At 62.6% G+C, this 20,369-nt stretch overlaps 2 protein-coding genes across 2 annotated transcripts; one reads left to right on the plus strand and one right to left on the minus strand.

Annotated features, from left to right (window-relative positions):
* The first annotated feature begins 31 nt into the window (after positions 1–31).
* On the plus strand, positions 32–14,003 carry CHLRE_02g104150v5 (uncharacterized protein). The gene is made up of 54 exons (XM_043059768.1): positions 32–110; positions 214–270; positions 382–480; positions 602–859; positions 968–1,030; positions 1,152–1,282; positions 1,405–1,509; positions 1,608–1,736; positions 1,837–1,892; positions 1,998–2,104; positions 2,250–2,303; positions 2,376–2,438; positions 2,533–2,598; positions 2,693–2,827; positions 2,926–3,126; positions 3,270–3,390; positions 3,486–3,700; positions 3,810–4,280; positions 4,395–4,538; positions 4,707–4,742; positions 4,842–5,024; positions 5,137–5,322; positions 5,439–5,537; positions 5,685–5,823; positions 5,936–6,225; positions 6,351–6,488; positions 6,596–6,691; positions 6,807–6,941; positions 7,033–7,095; positions 7,235–7,303; positions 7,513–7,557; positions 7,643–7,807; positions 7,888–7,935; positions 8,018–8,191; positions 8,281–8,454; positions 8,584–8,703; positions 8,819–8,899; positions 8,998–9,035; positions 9,163–9,370; positions 9,460–9,499; positions 9,677–9,759; positions 9,847–10,206; positions 10,357–10,707; positions 10,817–10,885; positions 11,013–11,129; positions 11,224–11,322; positions 11,465–11,617; positions 11,738–11,896; positions 12,024–12,160; positions 12,338–12,491; positions 12,613–12,783; positions 12,879–13,057; positions 13,176–13,323; positions 13,437–14,003. The coding sequence occupies exons 5-54, from the start codon at positions 974–976 to the stop codon at positions 13,722–13,724; spliced, it is 7,050 nt and encodes a 2,349-aa protein (XP_042927402.1). The 5' UTR covers positions 32–110; positions 214–270; positions 382–480; positions 602–859; positions 968–973; the 3' UTR covers positions 13,725–14,003.
* A 12-nt stretch (positions 14,004–14,015) lies between these two features.
* CHLRE_02g104201v5 (uncharacterized protein) lies at positions 14,016–19,601 on the minus strand. Its single transcript, XM_043059769.1, has 8 exons — positions 18,669–19,601; positions 18,305–18,366; positions 18,081–18,148; positions 17,803–17,891; positions 17,510–17,588; positions 17,176–17,360; positions 16,853–17,048; positions 14,016–16,607 (listed from the first exon to the last, which is right to left on the minus strand). Exons 1-8 carry the CDS (start codon positions 19,569–19,571, stop codon positions 16,135–16,137), a joined length of 2,055 nt encoding a protein of 684 aa, XP_042927403.1. The 5' UTR covers positions 19,572–19,601; the 3' UTR covers positions 14,016–16,134.
* Between the last annotated feature and the right edge of the window lie 768 nt (positions 19,602–20,369).

The raw sequence follows: 20,369 nt of genomic DNA on the forward strand, positions 1-20,369 counted from the left end.
GTGAGGTAGTGGCCCCTAATGTTGACCACCTACAGGCTGTGACCGAGGCGACGACGGCTTCCGCCAAGTCCGAGACCCGCTGTGAGGGCCTGGCGTCAAGCCTCAAAAAGGTGGGCATGCATGGGTGGCGCCCGCGAGCCCCAGATTCACCAAGATTGCGTGTGCATTTCTTCCTGGCCTTCCACTTGTGTGCCGATACCGTGTGTTCTGCAGCTGGAGGAGGAACTAACACAAGCTCAGCAGAAGGCTACGGAGGCAGCTCGGCTTAAGGTGGGTGGACCGTGGACGCCCGCAGTCATATTGTGACGCCACGACGCCCATGCCCATGCTTTTCCACTGCCAAGCACGCTGTGCCCAAATCGTTTCCATAACACATCGCAGGAGAAGCTGGAGTCTGCTGAGGCGGAGCTGCAGCATGTCAAGGCAGCAGCGCAGGCCGAGTTTGGACGCGTGCAAGCCGAGGTCAGCAAGGCCTTCCAGGTGTGTCGTCTTTTGGCGACAGCACACCTAAGCTCCTGATTATCGTGTCAAAGTGCCTGTCGGTATAACGTGCTCAGCTCACTGTGCATCCCTGATTCCTGCGCTCTCTCTTTGGGTACAGGTGGCGGAGCAGGTGCGTGAAGAGATCATGGCGGAGGCCGACAACCGCGTGCGCGCAGTCGAGCGAGCCGCGGCAGAGGCCACCGGCAGAGCGGAGGCCCAGGCAGCGGCCGCCATTACTGCCCTGGAGGCGAGGCTGCGTGAGGCAGAGGCCGCGCGCTCGGAGGCTCTGTCACGTGCAGACGCGAGGGTTGCTGCGGCGGAGCAGGCAGCAGCGGCACAGTCGGCCAGTAGCGCGTCCATGATGGCATCACTGCAGGTGCGTCTCAGACAGCGGCGGCGGGCAGGGCCTGTGGTGTGGTTTCGTGTGCGCCTCCCCTTTGCTGACGTGTCCAGTCCTCACCTAAACCCATCTTTCTATTATCAGGAGGAGATGAGCAAGGTGCGTTCATTGCTGGACACCGCGGAAGCAGACCTGCGGGCGCTTAAGGTGCGTGCGTGCCGCCTCACAGGCCCCAGGGCTGTTGCACTTCCTCGGCCCCTCGGCTTCACTTGGCTACTTAGTACACATCAAATGCACTGAAGCCAGCCGGTGGTCCTGTTATTTCCAGGCGGACCGCGCTGCTGGGCTGCAGCATGTGGCCAGTTTAGACGCGCAGCTTCGCCGGGCAGCTGAGGAGGCGGTGCGCTGGCGCAAGTCCGCCGCGCCGCGCATTCGTGACCGGATGGTGATGCTGGCCAAGTGAGTGCACCCCCGCTGCCTTCTCTGCGAGCGTCTGGGCGTTGTCTTCCTGCTTGCTGCATGTAGGCCTTCGCGGAAACGCACCTCGTGTCTCTCATTAACACGGTCTATGCCGTGCACAGGTTGCGTGTGCTGCGGCGGAAGCGGGCGGACCTGGTGGAGCGGCTGGCTGCAGAGCGGCAGCGGGGCGCGCGGCTCAGCGCGGCCGCGGAGGCGCGCCAGCTCAAGTAAGAAACGCTGTGTGTGCATGATGCGGGTCGTCCTCCATAAAAGAACCCCGACCTGAGTACAATAACCCCGATCCGGGCCTGTGTATTGATGCCAGGCTCAAGCAGGGCGCGGCGCAGCTACGGCAGCTCCAGATCGACAACGTACATCTCAGCTCACGGCTGCAGGAGGCGGAGAGCCGAGCCGCGCGGGCAGACGCACTGCTGCCCCGCATGGAGGACCGCAGGCGAGTGCGCGCCGTTTGCAGCTTGGTACCGAGGGGCCGGCGGTGTCCTATCACAGCTCCTTACGAGTTGGCCGACATTTTGCTTCTTCCCTACATGCAGGATTGCCCTGGAGCAAGACCGCAAGTCGCAGTCAGAAAAGCTGGCAAAGCTCTCCGGTAAGTTGCGGCGTGGGTGCATGCATGGCATGACGCTGTTCCTCTAGGGTCTGAGAACGTTCTTATCATTGCTTGCCTCCTGTTATGCCCCAACGCCACCTGCAGGCCAGCTGGCAGAGGCCACCAAAGCGGCGGAGGCGGCGCGCAAGGCTGAGGCGACGGCTCGCAAGGAGCTGGAGCGCGTCATGCGTGAGCAGCTGGAGCCGCAGCAGGTGGGAAGGCGGGGACGGGGAGACACTTCGTTGGGGCGGTTGGCCAAAGGGAAAGTGCTTGGTATGACCGTAGGACCATTCTTCGTGCCCTCTTGCTGGCGCTTCATGTAAACACTACTCACTTTGCTCTTCATGACCTCCACAGAAGCGCACCGCGACAGTGCTACAAGAGCTTGAGCGGGCCGCGGCGGCGCTGCAGGTGGGGTGATGAAGACCGCTGCCCATATCCCCATCTGGGCGTCTCGCTAAGCTGTTTGCTCTGAACATGCAGGAGAGCCAGGCGAACGCAACGCGGTTGCTACAGCAGGGCGAGTCGCTGCGCGCTGAAGTGGAGGTGAGACCTAGCTACCTGCAGCATTCCCAGCCGAAGCTCAAAACCGTCCCACATCCTGGGCCATCTTATCCATCTACGCTTTACACCCATGCAGGAGTTGCAGCACATGCTCGAGCACGAGCGTGACCAAGCCCAAGAGCAGCTGCTGGTGGCAGCTCGGGTATGCACGCACATGCACCGCATCCCTCCATCCCTGGGGCCTCATGGCTGTTTCCCGCCGGCAGGCTGTTGACGTGCCTCGCTCCACCCTGCAGGACGTTACCGATCGCGACGCGGTCATTGCGGACATGCGGCAGCAGCTGGCCGTCGCGCAGGCGGCGGCCGCCGCTGCCGCGTCCCTGCTGCCGGCGGTGCAGTCCGGCCAGCTCAGCGATGCAACAGCAGTGCAGGTGGGTGCGGCCACATAAACTACTGCCACCTAACCCGTACCTTCTGAACTTCCATACTACGGTAAACAAGTTGCGTGTTGGTGTGTGTTTTGCTGCAGGTGCACCTCATAGGTCAGCTGGGTCAGCTGCAGGCGGCAAACGTGGAGCTGGAGGCGCGGCGCGCGGCCGTGGAGGCGGAGTTGGAGGTCCTGCGCGTGCGCATCGGCCGAGCCGAAGCCGGCCTAGCGCGGCCCGCAACAGCAACTGGGTCGCACTCCATGCACACTGTATACGCCGCGCCGCAAGGCGGCCAGGCCCAGGTGCGTGGGCAACTGGGCAAGGGGTACTAGCTGCGGCCCTGCTGATGCCGGGGTAGCACGGTACGTAACCCCTTGTGCAATGATCGGGCCCATGGCATGCCAAGGTCTGATGCACCGCTGCCGCACGTCCGCACACTTGGCAGGTGCTCGCACTTGACAACCTGGCCGCGAGCGTCCGTAGCCTAGCCGGTGTCGCAGCCCACCATAGCTACGCCGCCGGTCGAGACGACGGCACTGCCAGTGTTGCTGGCTCCTACACGCGCGGTGGGTAGCTTGATTGTGCAAATGCTGCCGGCATTGCTGGCTTTGTTAACGCTCTTTGCTGACATGCCCCGTGTCTGGTTGGCGTCGGACGACAGACGCGGCGGGCTCGGACGTCATCGCCGCCAAGGACCAACGCATCCACGAGCTTCGTGCGGCGCTGGCGTCGGTGATGTCTGACCGGACCGTGGCGCAGAAGGAGGCTGCGGCGGCGCGTGACGAGGCCGTCCGTGCAGCTGCCGCCAGTGCCGAAGCCGCAGCCAGGGCGGCAGCGGAGGCAGAGGCCCAGTCCAAACGAATTCACGAGCTGCAGGTAAGCTCACAAGCTGTGGGCACGAACTACATCAAACTTGGTAGCGCTGCAGATGCACCGTGGGGGTCAACGGACACCGCCTGGCGCTCTCTTAATCGTATGCTCACAGGCTGAGGTGGAGCAAGCCGCTGCCAACGTCAGCGCGCTCCAGGCGGCGCTGCAGGAGCGTGAGCAGCGTAATACTGCCGCTCTTGAGGACCTTCAGGCGCAGCTGCGAAAAGCGATTGAGCTCGCGGACGCACAGCGCGCAGACGAGCTGGCAGCTGCTCTCACTGAGGCGGAGGCGCAAGCCGAGGCGCGCGAGGCTTGGTGGCGCAAGGAGCTGGAGGGAATGGAGGCGCGACAGCGCGAGGCAGCTTCACAGGCCGAAGCCCATGTGCACAGCGAAGTAGGCGCAGTCGAGACACGGGCACGCGCAGACGCAGATGCGCGGGAGGCGCGCTGGCGCGAGGAGGAGGCGCGCTGGCGGGAGGACGCCCGCAGCGCGGAGGCCAGGTGGCGGCAGGACGCTGAAGCGCACGAGGTGCGCGCACGCGAGGCGCTTGACGCGGCTGAGCGCACCGCCAAGCAGCAACTGGAGGTGAGCAGGCTACCGCTGGTGTCATTAAACAGTGATGGCCTGGAAGCTTACGCACTTGCCCAAGCATCACGGCCAGCCTTGACGGAGAGGCAGCGTCCTGCCACCCGCATGTAGGATGCCCGTGCACACGCTCAGCAGCAGATCGCTGCGCTGGAGCAGCGGCTTCGCGCGGAGGCGTCGGCAAGCGAGAAGCGTGTGCGTGACGCGGAGCGGGCTGTGGCTGAGGCCATGACACGTGCCGATGAGCGGACTCGTCAGGTAAGTCCCAGCTTGCGTGATGCACTTGTTATATGTGCCGCTGACTTGACTGCGCTGCTGGCTGTCCCACGCACTCTTATTCGTTTCGCCAGGGCGTAGAAGCCCTCTCCGTCTCCTCTACGCCTTATTGGGTATGGTGGGAACAAGCTGACCCTCCCTTACGCACAGGCTGAGCGTGCGCGCGAGCAGCTATCGCAGATGCAGGTAAAGTTCAGAGCGGGTGGGTGCGGCTGTTTCAACTGTATGTTTGCGTCGGACAGCAGGAATGATCCTCATGCTATGCCCGGTCCTTTTTGTATGCAGACGCTGCATGCGTCAGCGGAGGAGGCGGTGAAGCAGCTCACGTCGCAGCTACGCGAGCTGCAGGCGGGAGGCAGCAGTGCAGCGCAGTCGGCGGCCGCGGAGGCAGCGGCCCTGTCCGCGACCGTGGACACCCTGCGCCGCGAGGCCACCCTTGCAAAGGACACCGGTGACGCTCACGAACAGGTGCGTACTGCCTGAGCACCGCCTGCTTTCTACGTCTGGTCATACGCCTCGCCCCTCCACCTTTTGTAATCATGGCACCAATGTCCCCATGTCGGATCCTCCTGCACCGCAGGAGGTGAAGCGGCTACAGGCGCAGCACGAGGCCGCGGCGGCGCTGGGCCGCTCGCTGGCGTCACAGCTGCAGGGGCTAAGTGAGGACCTTGCGTCTGCACGCACGCGCATTAGCGTGCTGCAGACAGAAGTGGCAACGCAGCAGGCGGAGCTCGACACGCTGCGGCAGACCAATGCGACCCTCAAGGTCAGGACAGCTTCATGCAGCTTATATGGGGACTTTCCCGATCTGCCTCAAGGACAGCCCTTTAGCTGACTGAGCAACTGGGTGTGGTCTGACGGTGCATATGCGTGTGATTGCAGGCGAGCTTGGCGGCCGCAGAGGACCGGCACTTGGACAGCGAGGCGCAGCTGGTGGAGGCCGAGCAGTCCCTATCCAGGCAGCAGGGGCTCGTGCGCCAGGTGCGTACTCGGTGTGGCTGTGTGCGGGCAGGGCAGTTGCGGTGCTTGGGCTCGGGCGCGCGGTGCAACCCACTTTGGCTGCGTGTGCGAAGCACGCTGCACGCTGGAGTAATGACAAGGTGCCGGTCCGCCCGGCGATGCCAACAGGTTCAATCAGAGAATGAACGTCTGCATGAGCAGTACAAGGAGCTCCAGCAGCAGCTGCAAAAGCTGACGCAGGAGCGCAGGTCGGCCATGATTGCTTCGGCAGCAGCCGCGGCCACAACGCCGCTGACTGCTCGGGAAGGTGGGAGACACATGTGCAATCCCGCCCAGTGCGGTAATTGCTGAGGGAGTTATGGGAAGACACTCAACCTCACAAGTTACAAGCACGCTGCGACCTTTGCATCGGCCCACAGGAGCTGCATCAACTGCAGCGGGCAGCCCGACGCGCAGCCGGGCAGCACCCACTGCTGCTACGCCAGGCGCAGCAGGCCGGCATGGCACCGCGTCAGCTGCAAGGACGCCAGCTGCATCCGTGGCCGTCAGCGCCCGCGGGCGGCAGGTGGCGGCAGCGCTGCTGGCGGCGGCGGGCTCGCCGGGTGCCGAGTCGTTGGGCCACGCTGCGGCCGCTGCGGCAGGTGACCTGGAGCGCCAGCTGCTGGAGGTGACAGTCGCTGAGATGCAGGCCAAGTTGGAGGCCCTGCAGGTGGGTCGTATTGTTCAAGCATGTGGCGCAGCTCGGGGGTGTTGGCACAGCCGGTACTCTTCTCTTTTGCTCCCCCCGTCTTCTGACCTCGCTGTGTCTTTGGTCCCCTCCATCGTATGCTGCAGGGGGACTTGTTTGCGGCCGAGGCACGGTCGTCACAGGAGGACCACAACTCGCAGCTGCTGCACATGGATCTACAGGCAGCGGTGACCCGCATGCGGGCAGCAGAGGGCAAGGTTGCGGACCTGCAGGTGCAGCTACAGGTGGGGCCACGGCGCAGGCGCATACCCCACTGCGTGTCCGTCCTTTCCGCCCGTATGCGGCCGGCAGGCCGGTGTAAACCGGGCCCCGACGCTTTGTGTTCATACAGGCAACGGCAGCGGGTACGGCCGAGGACGTGGGCGCTCTGCGGCAGCAGGTGTTGGACCTGGAACTGCAGCTGGAGGCACAGCGTGACCGCGAGCAGGTATGCAACGCACACATTTCGCAGCCACCTCAGTATTGCACACAGCAGCTTTCTGCTGTGAGGCGCTGATGTATCTACGGTATGTCGTGCTTCCCTTGCCTTCGGTGTGTTTCAGGCAGCGCAGGAGGCCGTGGCTCGAGCCAGCGCCCGGTGCGAGGAGCTGCAGCAGCAGGCCGCGACCACCGAGCGGCGCGTGGAGGCGCTCACACACGAATGCGAGGACCGGGACCTGGAAATTGGAGTCCTGCGGGTAGGGCCACATCGCAAACGGACGCTTCTCTGTTGCGCAGGGCTTCGCAGGGTAGGCTCTTGACTGCTCCTGCTCCCGGCTGTCCGCACAGGCACAGCTGGCGTCGGCCTCGGCTGGGCGGCTCGCGGAGGGCTTGCAGGACCAGTCCCGGCAGGTCAGTGGGCAACGCATTACCACCGTACTCTTGTCTGCACCGCTGGCGTGTAGTTATTTCACCGTCCCTACCCATGGTTCCCCTGCCTTTCATTGCGCCTTTCACCGCTCCTAGCTTTTATTGCGCCTTGCACGTGCAGACTTCACATGTACAGTCGGCCCTGGAGCTTCAGGCGCGGCAGCAGGCCATTCTGGTGGACTCCCTGCAGGTGGGGTCCGACCGTGGTAGCGTGACCTAGAGGTGTGCATCCGCCCTGTACTCGTCTGCGTATCACGGCTGATTAGTTAGACCCGCAGTCCGTCTGTGTGTCCCCATGATGATGGGTCTTGCTCGTTGGGCTTGGGCATAAACTGTAAATCCCCCCCCCCCCCAAGTGTCACGGCTGATTAACCGGCGTGGGCGTACCCCGCTGTACAGGTCGAACTCCAAACGATGCTGACACGGGCTGAAGCAGCCGAGACGGTAAGCAGGGCCCCAGCTCACAGCTGGTCCCCTTGTTGGCCGCTCCGTTTGCCTATGTTGCTGACGTCTATCTTCCACTTTGCAGGCCCTCGCAGAGACCCGCTCGGCAATGGATGCGCTCCGGGCGGAAGCTGAGGGCGCCACGCGGCAGCGCGAAGTGGCGGTCACGGAGGCAAAGGCAGCGGCGGAGACGCTTGCCAAGCTCCGAGGCGACTCCAGCAAGTATGCGGAGCGCCTGTCCAACCTTGAGGTGTGTTGTAGAGGGGGACCTCAGTGGTTTCGGTTTAAAATGAGGATGCACTGATGCCGCATCTTCTTCCTGGTGCACAGGCGGAGCTGCTGGAGGCGCAGGCGGCCCGCGACAAAGCTGTGGGACAGGTAAGCTTGCGCATCTACACATGCCGGCGTCTTCGTGCACATCGCCTCGCGAGGACAATCATGTGCTATGCTTTCAATGCAGGTCCGTGCCGCTGAGGCCCAGGCGGAGGAGGAGCGGTCGGAAGTCAGGTCATTGCGGCGTCAGCTGCAGGCGCAAGTGGAAGCAGGCAACGGTAGCCGCAGCGAGGCCGGCGGTGCGGCGTTCTCGGAGCGTGTGGCGGATTTGGAGGCGGCACTGGCAGCTGCCAGACAGCAGGTGGGGCTGTGCACTTGCATGCATGACCCAAGCCTACTTAAGGGCTTCGAAGTGCGTGCGCCCATGTTGACCTGGCTTTTGTGGTGCAGGCTCGGGACGCTGAGGACGCTGTGCTCGAGGCTGCAGCGGCACAGGTCCGAGCATCTGCGTTAGAAACGCGCACGCGCGAACTGGAGGTGGCGCTTACTGATGTGGAAATCCGATTGGCCGCGGCTGTGGAGGCGGAGACGCGCGCCGGGGGCTCACTCGTCGCGCAGCGCGAGGTGCGTGCAGATGCGTGCATTGAAAGCAGGGGAGGTAACACCCCGCACACCTCGCACACCGCGCCGATGTGACACGAGTCACACGACGTGGTGCGACACTGCAATCATATGACCTTGGCCCTGTCACAGGCCGCGCGCCAGGAGGTCCAGGAGCTGCAGCTCCAACTGCGTGCGGCTGCTGACAAGTTGGCCCTCAGCCAGCAGCAGGTGCAGGACCGCGAGGCCCGGCTCGAGGGCTACGCCGGCCAGGTGGGTCCCGCTGGGCAAGGCGAATGAGATCAACGGGCGGCATAAGACCATGCTTGGGGCCGCAATCATCACGGGTGCGCTGGATAAACATACGGTAGTCGCGCCCGCCGTACAGGTGACGTCCATGTGCAAGCAGACGGAGGTGCTGGAGGCTCAGCTGCGGGAGGTGCGCCAACAGCTTCGTGCCGCCATGCAGGTGCGTCGGGGCCAGCCACTTGAAGCAATTCATAATCCTTGATGCGTCCACCATGGTGTCCCCCATTAATAGAGCCCTTGCTGCATGGTTGAACGTAGGAGCGAGACAACTACCGCAAGCAGGCGACCGCCTCGAGGTGGGGTCAGCACTGCGGCGGGCGGGTCTTGGATGGTGGGCGGGGTCGCGCGGGGACACGGCGACTTATGCATAGCAATCACCCCGCACGGTGTCTGAGGCCCTTCCATAAATGCCATTTTGAACAGTCTGGAGCTAGAGTACAGCGAAGGTGCGCGCAGCGCCCGGCACAACGACGACGCGTCGAGCGTGGAGGGCGGCACACCGCAGCTGGTCGGCATGCTCACCGAGAACCGCGATCTACTGGACAAGATTACGACTATGCACAACAAGCTCAAGCTCGCACGTGCCAAGATCTCACAGCTGGAGCAAACCGTCCGCAGCCGGGATGCTGAAGTGAGCTTTGGACAGGAAGGGCGTGTGGTATCCGCAGAGCTTATTCATCTCAGTATTTTCATATTATTTGTGTCACTGTGTAATTGCAGGCCGCAGCTCGGCGAGCTGAAGCAGCTTCCGCATCGACAGGTGCGTGGAACCTCATGGAACTGGGGAAAGCGGCCGAGCCTTACCATATGTGCTATTCAGAGTACCCGCCCTGTTTAATCATAACGTGAAAATGCCTACATAAAGCGTGTCACATGTCAACACAAAGGTCGCTATCGCGCTCGCCTGTCGCAACTGGGCTTGTGCCTCCTACAACAGGGCCCGGCAAGCTCGTTAGCGGCTCAGTGCACAATTCTGGGCCATTGATAGATGCTCTGCGCGCGGAACTCCAAGCGTATAAAGTAAGTCGGGTTCGCTGGCAGGCGAATCAGTGCTGTGCACGGACCCTTAACAGTCAGTGACCACGCGTAACGTGCTCCTATCCACAGGATGCGCTGAGGTCGGCTCAGGATGAGGCTGCGGCCAGCGCAGCTGTCGCTGCCGAGGCGCAGGCGCGCTGCGAGGCCCTGACGCAGCGGCTGGCACAGGAACGGGGGCAGCATGCCTCACGCAGCCAGGCGGGCAACCACACGGAAGAGGCACTTACCCCATCCACACATCAGCGCATCAACAGCTCACGCACCGGAGAGGATGATGGCGGCAGCGACGGGCTGCTGCAAAAAGTCCGGGCGCAGTATGCGGAAATCGAGTCCTTGCAGACCGAGCTTCAGTCCGCAAACGCAAAACGGACTGAGCTCGCTCGGCAGGCGGCGGCGCTTGGGCAGCGCGTGGCAGAATCCGAGATGCGGGTACGTGTAGGCACCGGCTGGGTGAGAAGGTGCTTTTGGCTGTTGTCAAGGCGCATGCAAGGCCAACGTGCAACTCCCATGACTTGGGATTGCGCGCAAACCCGCACGCACGCACGCACGCAAACGCTGCTGGCCTCTACGCAATTGCAGGAGCGGGAGCTGTCATCTGAGGGCGAGATGCTGCGGCAGCAGCTGGCGCTGGCGCAGCAGCAGCTCAGCAGCCGGCAGGCCCTGCTGGATCAGCTGACGTCGCAGCACAAGCAGCAGCTGGGCTCACGGGCCGCGCCTGGGAGCCCCGCGGGGCCATCCAGGTCCCAAGACTCGGGCGCAGCGGGCTTTCTGGCCACCCTGTCCGTGAGCTCCGGCTCGCAGGTGGCCTCGTCGCAGCAGCAGCTGGTGTCGGCACAGCAGTCCGCGCAACAGGCGTCCAAGCTGGACCGGGTGGTGGCTATGTGGCGGGACGCGTGCAGGGCCAAGGATGCCCATATGCAGGAGATGCAGGTAGGGGCAGCAATGAGGGGGAACAGGAGCGGGCAGCGGGCCGGAAGTTTATGGTGTCATGCATACCGTATGTCAGCTAACGCCGCTGCCGAACGCCGGTGCACGACAGGCTGACCTGACCACCTTCAGTGCCCAACTGGAGAAAGTGCGCGCGGAGGTGTCGTCCTTGACAGCACAGGTGGGTGAGGGCCACGAACTAAGTGACTGTCCACGAATCCAATGGGAGAAACCAGGACACAGTCCAGTTGCCATTGTTACGAGGCTACCGTTATACCGCCTGTGTGCTAATCGCCCTTCTTACCCAGGTTGTGGAGCGGGAGCAGGCCCTAGGGGCCGCCACGCGGCAGCTGGACCTCACGCGTCACAGCTTGGAGGAGCAGCTTCTAGCGGCGGAGGAGAAGCTAGCCGTTAGGTCACGGAAGGCAAGTTTGGGTGGTACTGTAGTTCGTTAAAACCAGTTCGTTAAAACCTCACACGTTGTGTCTAACCCGTTTCTCCATCATACTCAATCCACAGCTATCCGAGGCGGAAGACGAACTCCAGCGGCGCGACCAGGAGCTGCACAGCCTCCGGACGCAGCTGCAAGCCACGCAACGGTCTCTGGTGGCGCTGCAGGTGTGGCGACTGGGAAGAGTAATGGGTTGGTACGGATTGCGGCCGGCCCTGCAAACCGCTCATGTTCTACCGTAACATGCCGCAAGCTAATGGTACCCAGTTACGGGAGCGGCTTTTGCGTTTGCGAACACGGCGCCCACAGGATGAAAGTGACGGGCACCGCGAGGCGGCATACACCTCAGCGTCACAGCTGGCCGAGGCGCAGCAGCAAGTGCAGCACCTACAGGGGGAACTGCGGCAGCTCCACCGTGACAGCAGCGCCGCCGCGCAAAAGGCGCATGAAACTGCGGGGCAGGTGAGCCGCCGCCCTTGATGAGCTTCATGTGCCGAGGATATTTCTTTTTGCCTGCCCCCCTGTCGCCACTTGTCGCTGAGCCCAACGTAGCGTGGCTGCCATCCCTCATCCTGCCTACAGGTGCAGCCGCTGCAGGAGCAGATGTCGCGTGCAGAGGCGCAGGTGGCGCAGGTGGCTGCCATGCTGCGGGGCGCTCTCGCCACCAGCGCAGCGTATAACACGGAAGGCCATGCCCTGGCAACCCCAGGGAACCTGCCCACATCGCTGCGCTTGCTGGAGGTGAGCTTGGATGTACAGTATGTACCGTATGTGTGTTGCATCTAGATGAATGCCAACGGCGCCGTTGCTTTCCGCCCTGTCGCAAAGAAGCCATGGCTGATGCGCTTGCATGTCGTGACGCGCGCAGGAGCTCGTCTCGGTGCTGGTCGAGGAACTGCAGCGCCGCACCAAGACCGTCAGCGAGGCGGAGTCGGCGATGGCAGCGCTGCAGTCGCAGCTGGCGGCGCGGCAGGACGACATCAGCCGCCTGGAGGCGCGGCTAAAGTGAGGCTGGGGATGCCGTGTGGTGTAGTGTGCTGCGCCGCAAGCGAGCGGGTGTTGGCCGCCGGAGGCGGGTACCGCTGCCTCAAACCGTGTTAGGTTGGCCTCCTTGCATGGCTTGATATGTTTGCGGTGCGTGAACTGTGGCGTCACCGTGCCGCGTGGTGTACTGCTATGTAGGGCCAGCCAGGACGGATTGGCGGCGCGGCTGGACGAGCTGTCCCGGCTGCAGACGGCGCTGCGGCGGAAGGAGGCGGACTGCGAGGCGGTGGAGGCGGAGATTGCGGCGCAGATCGGCGACTACCAGCGCCTCAAGCAGCGGCTGCTGCAGCAGGTACTTCAAGGCTGTCAGCGTCGGGTGTGTGGTCATCATTCACTTTACGTTGTACACCGGGACGGCGGGAATCAGTGGTCTGCCCGGTTGTCCAACCCATCCCCTGCCCGCTGCGCTTCAGGAGAGGGACAGCAGCCGGCTGTCGGCTGACCAGGAGTCAATGCTGCGGCGCTGCGACGAGCTGGAGGGTGCGCTCGCAGCCAAGCAGGAGGAGTGCGCGCTGCTAAACAAGAAGTGCGCGCAGCTGGAGGAGCAGTGGCAAGCAGGGCGGGCGGCTCTGGCGGCGCTCCAGGTGGGTGCGCCGTGTCTCTCACAATTGCTCCTGTCTGATGTCGGCCACAGACACTTGCTCAAAAATGCCCCACGACGATTATATCCATTCTACAGGAACGAGTGCGCTCTCTCGATGCCCAGTCCGAGGTGCTGCAGCGCAGCAACCAGACTGCGGCGCTCGCACGCCAGGACGCAGCGGCCTCATTGGATGCAGCGCGATCAGAGCTGCGTAGCGTGGCGCAGCAGGCGGCGACTTACCGAGAGCAGCTAGAGCAGCGGAACAACGAAATCAGGTGAGTGGCAGCGGAATGCATAGGCACAAGCTTCCAAGAGCCTTGACCTGGCTCGACTGTTAATGAGTGCTCGGAAACCTTGAGGGCTTAGTACGACATGCGGTCGTGTCGCTTGCAGGGAGCTGAACTCCATGCTGCAAGCCTGGGAGGCGATGCGGCTGGGCAAGGACGCTCAAATTGCGGCGCTGCTTGAGCGCTGCAAGCGTCATGAGGAAGACGCTGCGGAGAAGGCGCGCACTGTCGAGGCACTGCGACGCAAGCTGCAGGTAGGCGCCTGATGCATTCCTGCGATACTCTAACCGCAGTCACGTGAGCTTCCTCGTAGGAATATGGGACCCTCACTCACACGCTGTTCTTCCCTCCTGCTGGATCCCTACAGGCCTTCGGTGCCGCACCATCGGGGCGGCCCAGCATGGGCGCGGCAGCTGCGGCTGGCAGCCCCAACAGCAGCTCATACGGCACGCCGCTGGCACCAGCGACCCATGAACTGCAAGCACCTGACACCCAGCGCTCTGTGCAGTCGACGCAGTCACGCAGCGCAGGCGTCGGAGGCAGTAATATGGGGGCGCGGCACATACATGTGCACATGCATGGTATCGGAGCGCCAGCCATGTCACCAGCCGTATCTGGGACCGGCTCAACGATGGCAGCAGGGTATCGGGGTTGAGGAAAGGTGTTCGTGGGCGTGTGTACATGGGGTATGTAGCAGTGTCGGGATCATCACGGGCTTGCGCCTCTGTTACGGTGACAAACAACGAGTGGCGGTCATCCTTGGTGAGGCGTTTGGCGTGGCCTGGCGTGGCATTTGCTTGCATGTACCCATTGGCGCAGCTGGGCTTGTGGAGATATCACCCGGGGTGGGACGGAAATATTGCGAAATAACTTTACCATGCATCCATGACAGCCGGTACGCCGGTACATTACCACAATGTAATCATAATGCGAAGTGCCCCGGCCGATGGCAAGTGTCGATTCGAAGTTGCCTGTCGCCTTGTGCGGACACCATCGCCGTGCAACGCTGCCAGGCAGCCAGGGGAAGACAAGACAGATGGCTCTCCCCCTGGGACAAGGGAAAAGTGGGCTGCGCCCACGCCATGTTGGTGCAATGTCTGAGGCCGAAGGTTTCAAAACTGCCTCATCTCCTGAACATAGCCGGGGTCGATTTGCCAGTCTCCCAACTTCCACGCAGTCCCACGCCTCACCACAACGGCGCGCTAGCGCGACCCCAAGCCGGCCAGCCTCCCTGCTCCACGCCGGCCAGCCCCCATGCCGACACACAAGGGCCGCCACCGAGCGCGACAACACACCAACACCATACAGACACACCCAGCCAGCACCAGCACTTCGTCTGGTTTCGTGACGCGTTAGAGCTCGACCATAATACGACCATAACACCTAGACGGCTAGACTGTCGGTCTTCACAGGCTGGCGGGGGGGGGGATGAAGTTGGCCTCCCCCATGCCTCTGCCCTGGAGCTTCGTGCATTAGCCTCCGTTTGAGTTCAGTGTAGGTGTGTGATGGGACAGGGTTCAGGCAGGTTGGCGAGGTCCCATAGGGTGCAGCTTTCGCCCATACCCCAAGCAGACAGCAAACAGTTTGCAGCGGCAGAGCAGGAGTGCATGGCTGGTCGGACGCCGGAGTTACTGTACCGACAAGTTGAGTTCAGTGTAGGTGTAGACTCTTTGTGTATGGCTAGCATAGAACAGCGCAAACATAGGACTCCGCAAACCGCACAGGCCTACTATGTGTTTGTGGGGACAATCTGAGTGTGCAAGCTCACAGAGACCATCGAATGCGAATACATGGTGCAGCACCTCCCAGATAATTGCCAGTTGCCACTGTCAGACCGTCATGTGGCTCGGAGAGTGACAGACATGTTGCGCGCACCGGCGCACGGGCGGTTGCACGGGCGGATGCACGGGCGGTTGAAAATAGTGGATTAGTGGGGATGGTGGGCCCCGAGCCGTTTTGGTACCCCAGGTGGTACACTGGGAATGGTTTTGGTTTGGCATGGATCTGTGCTGGCAGTTGAGTCACACAACACCCCACGTGCTGTCGTCCGCGTGCCACAACCGCCCCTTGCAATAGAGGGCAATAGCAAATATTAAAACGTGGCAGCCGCGGTTCGCGCCAGCATGATACTTTTTGCTGGCGCAGGTCCGCACGGACAGGTTTGATCCTGGGGGGCTGCGCCCCACCTGATCGCTTCGCTCTTGGGGCTCAGCCCAAAAACTTTGTAAATCAACCGCCCACAATCCTTGAAACCTATATAAATTATCATGATTGCAGCCTTGCGAGCGCATTCGTTAGGGCCCTAGCAACCAACGGCCTCGTGCGTGCGGCTCAACGGAAGTGCCGCTCTAGGGCGTCACAGCCCGCTACGTGCGCTTCCCAAGGTGCACAGCATGCGGTCTGTCCCTCCTTTCAGCCATGCCAATTGCAGTACCAGAAGTCTTCGCTCTCCAACTATAACATGCTCTACACAAATAATTAATGCAAGAAGCTAGCGCATTGACACAGTTATAGGGTGAAACAAGAAGGAGGTCACGTCGGACAGACAAGTAGATAGAACTCGCCATACATAATGCCATATAGCACAGTGTAACCGCCACGTGAGCTAGGGTTTGCCAGCAGGCCCTCCGTGTCCCCACGGAGGCCGACATCCAAATTGATGCACAAGGTCTGTCATGCCTGTTCCTGCTCTCACTATAAAACGGCCCGCTGGCGGGAAGCACAGCGGCTGGACGCTCCGAAAACAAAAATGCATGCATTTAACGACAGCAATTATACTGTACATGTCAATCACCCATATTGGGTGCGCCGGCAGGTCATAATGTGTGCCATGTCGCTGTGGACTTGCCTTGCATGCTCCAGACTTGTCCGTCCGTATCTGGCTAATCTGACATACAAGTCGGCAAGACGCGGGCATGGGCACACGAAGTGACCTTACGTCCAACCATACCCTGACCAAGTCCACCCGTGGTCCACCTTCCGTCGGTCCTTCTCGCGTGTGAACCTTACCGCTGTCAAGTGACGCGTTCTGCTGCTGCAGTAACGCCCAGACCCTCCTGCTGCGGTCACGTATAGCGCGGGCCTGCGTACACAGCCGCACGCCCGGCAGGTGTGTGCTGCGATAGCGGTACCGCCATGGGCAGGCGCGGCTCCGAGCCCGCCACCGGCTGGTACGGTGGGTGCGGCGCGTCCCCGACCCCCGCCTGCAGCTGCTGCCACGCCACCTGCTGCGGCACGACCGCGTAACTCACAGCAGCCGCGGCAGCCGCCGTGCTCGCGGACGAGGAGCACCTCGAGGAGCCCGACTGGTCCGTGGACGGAGGGAAGCTGCGCTGCTGCGGCGGCGCGCCCGGAGCGAGGCTGCGTAGGTCCCTCTCTGTGGTGGTCAACTCCTCCAGAAGCTGCCCGGCGGAGGGCCGGTCGCCTGGCTTGTGCGCCACGCAGCGCCGGCCCACCGCCACCAGCCGCCGCGCCATGGGCGGCACATCCGGCCACACCAGCTGCAGCTTGCCGCTCTGCACGCCCGCTACCACTTGAGCTGTGCAGGGAGTGCAGAGTCAGGGGTCGGCAGGCATGGGTGTTCGTTAGCCAGAGGCAGGTTGTAGGGAGCAGTGCAGCGCACACAGAGACCCGGCCCGCCATTCATTGTCATCATACGTACAAGAGGCGAACACGCTCGACATGTGCAGTGCCAGACACTGGTTCCCGCCCCTGCCACGCATATCTCCGCTCTTCCCTATAGCCTTCCCTTGATGACTGCTCGCCTCAACGCAATGCTCCTACCTGGCTTCATGCCGCGGAACGGCAGCGCGCCCGTCAGCATCTGCCACAGTGTCACGCCGAAGCTGTAAATGTCGGTGGCGCGGCCGACCTTGCCGTTGAAGGACTCCGGCGCCATGTACGCCACTGAGCCAAAGGCCTCAGTGCTGATGCTGTTGGCGGCAGTGGGCAGCAGGTGGGCCAGGCCGAAGTCCGCCAGCTGCAAGCAGCAGCACAGGACGCGGATAAATTCGGTGTAAAGCGTTTGCACTTGTGCGTGCGTGTGTTAACATGCCTGAGCTTGGTTGTGTGTCGGCTGGTGGAGTTCAGTTCAGTTGGGGGCGCACCTTGGCTGTGAAGCCGCGCCGGTCTTCCCCGGAGGAGGCCAGCAGGATGTTTGCCGGTTTGATGTCGCCATGCACGATGCCGTTGTCGTGCAGGTGCCACAAGCCGCGCGCTACCTCGGACGCAGTCCGGAGCAGCGCCCGCAGCGCCACGCGCCCGTCCCAGCGCTCTCCTTCCCGGAAGACCCCTGGAGGCACGCAACAACAAGGTTCTTCGCCTAAGGTACTGTCATTGCGCGTACTGGTGGCACAACGGTTTGCGTGTTCCCCGTGCGCATGGCTGTTTCGCGTGCCCATGCCCGCTCAGATGCTAGATTGCCACCGGCCGCTCACCCACCCTTGGATATTGCGTTCAGGAGTGTGTTCTTGCTGCAGTACTCCTGCACCGTCAGCACCAGCATCTGCCCAGTAGTGGCCTGCAGCGTGTAAGTGCGGGCGGGCGTGCAGACCGGCTGCAGTGAATGACAAGGGAAGCCACAGCCTGTCCGCCGCCCGTAAGTTGCAAGCTATTGATGCAGATCACACAACCAGGAACTGTGGAGTGAGGAGCGAGGGGCAGCCGCGGCTCATCCCCGCAAGTTAGCTGTTGGGGCCCGTCGGCCTATCGCAAGCACGTGCGTGCAGGCTCACCCGCAGGTCGTGTAGGATTTGGTGCAGAAGGAACATGGGGTCCAGGCCGCAGCCCCGCATGTGGTGGTCGGGGTCACCGAAGCCGTCCCCTGGGCGTCCGGATGCGTCGAGTGAGGGAAACGCAGCAAGGCTTCAAGGCGGCAGATGCAAGTGTCAGGAGAAGAAGGATAGCAGGACAAGCGGGCGTGCGCACCGGCCAGCCTGCCCGTTGCGCGTCCTCAAGACCGCGCACGGCATACCAGAGCAATCCGACACGCATGTTAGCCCCACGCACGCACCCGAGATGAACGGCGCCGGCAACAGGGTGCGCGGCTGGCTGGTGTCGTGAGTGATACCGCTCACATTCCTGCGTGTATAGTCGCAATGCCTAGTTAGCTAGGGCTCAACCGCGCCGTGGCGGCATTCAACGACATCAAAGAGCAGTTCCGACGGGTACCGCGGAAAGCCACGGCAACAAACATTTACTCCTCCCTGTACCCGCCCCGCACACCGTCCCACTCACCGCGCCCCCTCTAAGAAGTCAAAGAACTCGTGCGTGACCTCAGCACACCGGCTCGTGTACGTCTGCAGGTTCACACAGCCAAACAGGAAGGCCGTGTGGATAACTCATCGCTGCAAACACGGTGTACGGCAGGCACGTCGCACGACTGCTGCTGTCATCTCCAGCGATATACAGTGCTGGTTGGCGGCCGGGTGGCGGAACATTGCGATATGAACGGCGCCACCGCCGTGTGCCACGTCACCGAGCTCCCACGCACCTCCCAGCTGTGGTAGCACGTCCCTTGAGCCCTTGCCGGGCCCCAGACCCGGTTCCATTGTCCCCCACACCGCCGCGCCCAGCCCCGCGCCACCGAACCCAAACACACCATGACCAGGCAGGGGTGCACGAGCGAAGGCGCCAGCAGCAGCTCCCGCAGCGCGGATCGGTCCAGCCCACTGGTGAGCATCACCTTGACCGCCACCGCCTGGCCGTGAAAGCTGCCCAGCACCACCACGCCAAAGCTGCCGCGCCCTAGCTCCCGAGGCTGCAGCCGCACCCCCTCCATAATCTTTACGGGGTTGCAGGTGCTGACGCTCTCCGGGCTCATGTCCTTGATGAGGGGTGACGCGGCCAGGCCGTGGTGTGCGGGTTGTGATGACGAGGCGGCTGCTGAGAGAGCAGATGACTGCTTCAGGGGCGCCTCCTCGAAGGCCGCGCCGCGCGGAGCCGCGCTTGTGCCTGCGCCAGTGGCGCTGACAGCAGCAGGAGCAGCGGGAGCAGCAGGAGCAGCGACAGCGGGTGACGCAGAGCGCGGTGCTGGACTGGCAGGCTGCTCCGATGTGCTCGCAGCTGCAGGCGGCTGCCTGCAGTCCACCTGTGCGGCAACAGCCGGCGCAGCAGCAGCTGCAGGTGTTGCTGCTGCTGGTGCTGGTTCTGACGCAGGTGCTGGTGGTGGTTGTGGTTCACTAGTGCCGCCGGCATCGGTGCTGGCGGCCTTTGGCAGCCTGTTGGACGGTGACGGGGCGTGCTGCGGCGGAGGGTGCGCCACAGCGTCCGCCGAGGGTGGACCGTCGCTACTGGGTGCACGTATAATGGGCGCTTCGTTCACTTGTGCTGATACTGCTGTTTGAAGCGAAGCTTGCTCTGTAATTGTTCGTTCGCTACTAATGCGCGCCTCGATAACAGCGCTTTCACAGCTGTCCCGTGGTGTTGGTCGCGGTGCACCAGACGAGGCCTTGGAAGCTTTGGAAAGCTGGCCACCTGAGCCACCACCAAAGCACCGGAGCATTCTCACTGAGAATTGAAGGGCGCTCTAGTCTGCAATAAAATTTTCAGTCTCTCATACAGTCTAAGTGTGCCCGAATGCCCAGGTTACATAGCTGGGAAAGACTTGCAGCCGAACTTACTTGGGCTTCGCAACCACTTGTTCAACGGGCTCCCCATGCAGATATCCCATATCTTCGTGCGCAGCGACGCACACGCACGGTGTACCTCGCATGGTCGATTCCTTACACCTTAGTCCAGTAAATATACGCCTGCCATGAAAAGCGCTGGTGGCATGTAACAGGCCCGAGGACTCTGCACACAGAGTGCAGCAATCAGCTGTTGTGCTCCCATAGAGGTATCCATATGCCCATAATTCAGCCGTGGCGAAAGCGAGTTTGGCTAGACAGCGTTAGTAATCCGTATGGCAAACTGTTCCCGGGCGCGGAGGGCGTTCCTAATGAGGGAGCGCTGCTTAACTGAATGACGGCGAAGCTAAAGGGGTGCCGCAGGCCCCGCGGGAGGCAGAGGCAGGAGGGGTGCGGGGAGTAAGCCGGAGGCGAGGGGGGGGCACTGCCGCCTCCAGCCCTCCGTCACCGCTGGCTGCAGTCGCCTAGGAATGGCTGCAGTCGCCCAGGAATGCTGCTGGTTGCGGGTCGCCGTCAAGCATCAGGCGGGAGGAGCGCACGAATGCGCTGCTGTTGCACCCCGCGTTGAAGATAAGAGGAGGGGCTAGGATTGGTGTCACGAGCCAGCGGGTGATCATACCCACCAAGGCCCATGCCGCGGTGCTCCCTAGGGACCAGGCCAGGGCTCCGCGCGT

This window comes from Chlamydomonas reinhardtii, chromosome 2, assembly GCF_000002595.2.
Source record: "Chlamydomonas reinhardtii strain CC-503 cw92 mt+ chromosome 2, whole genome shotgun sequence".
In the NCBI taxonomy this organism is placed as follows: Eukaryota; Viridiplantae; Chlorophyta; class Chlorophyceae; order Chlamydomonadales; family Chlamydomonadaceae; genus Chlamydomonas; species Chlamydomonas reinhardtii.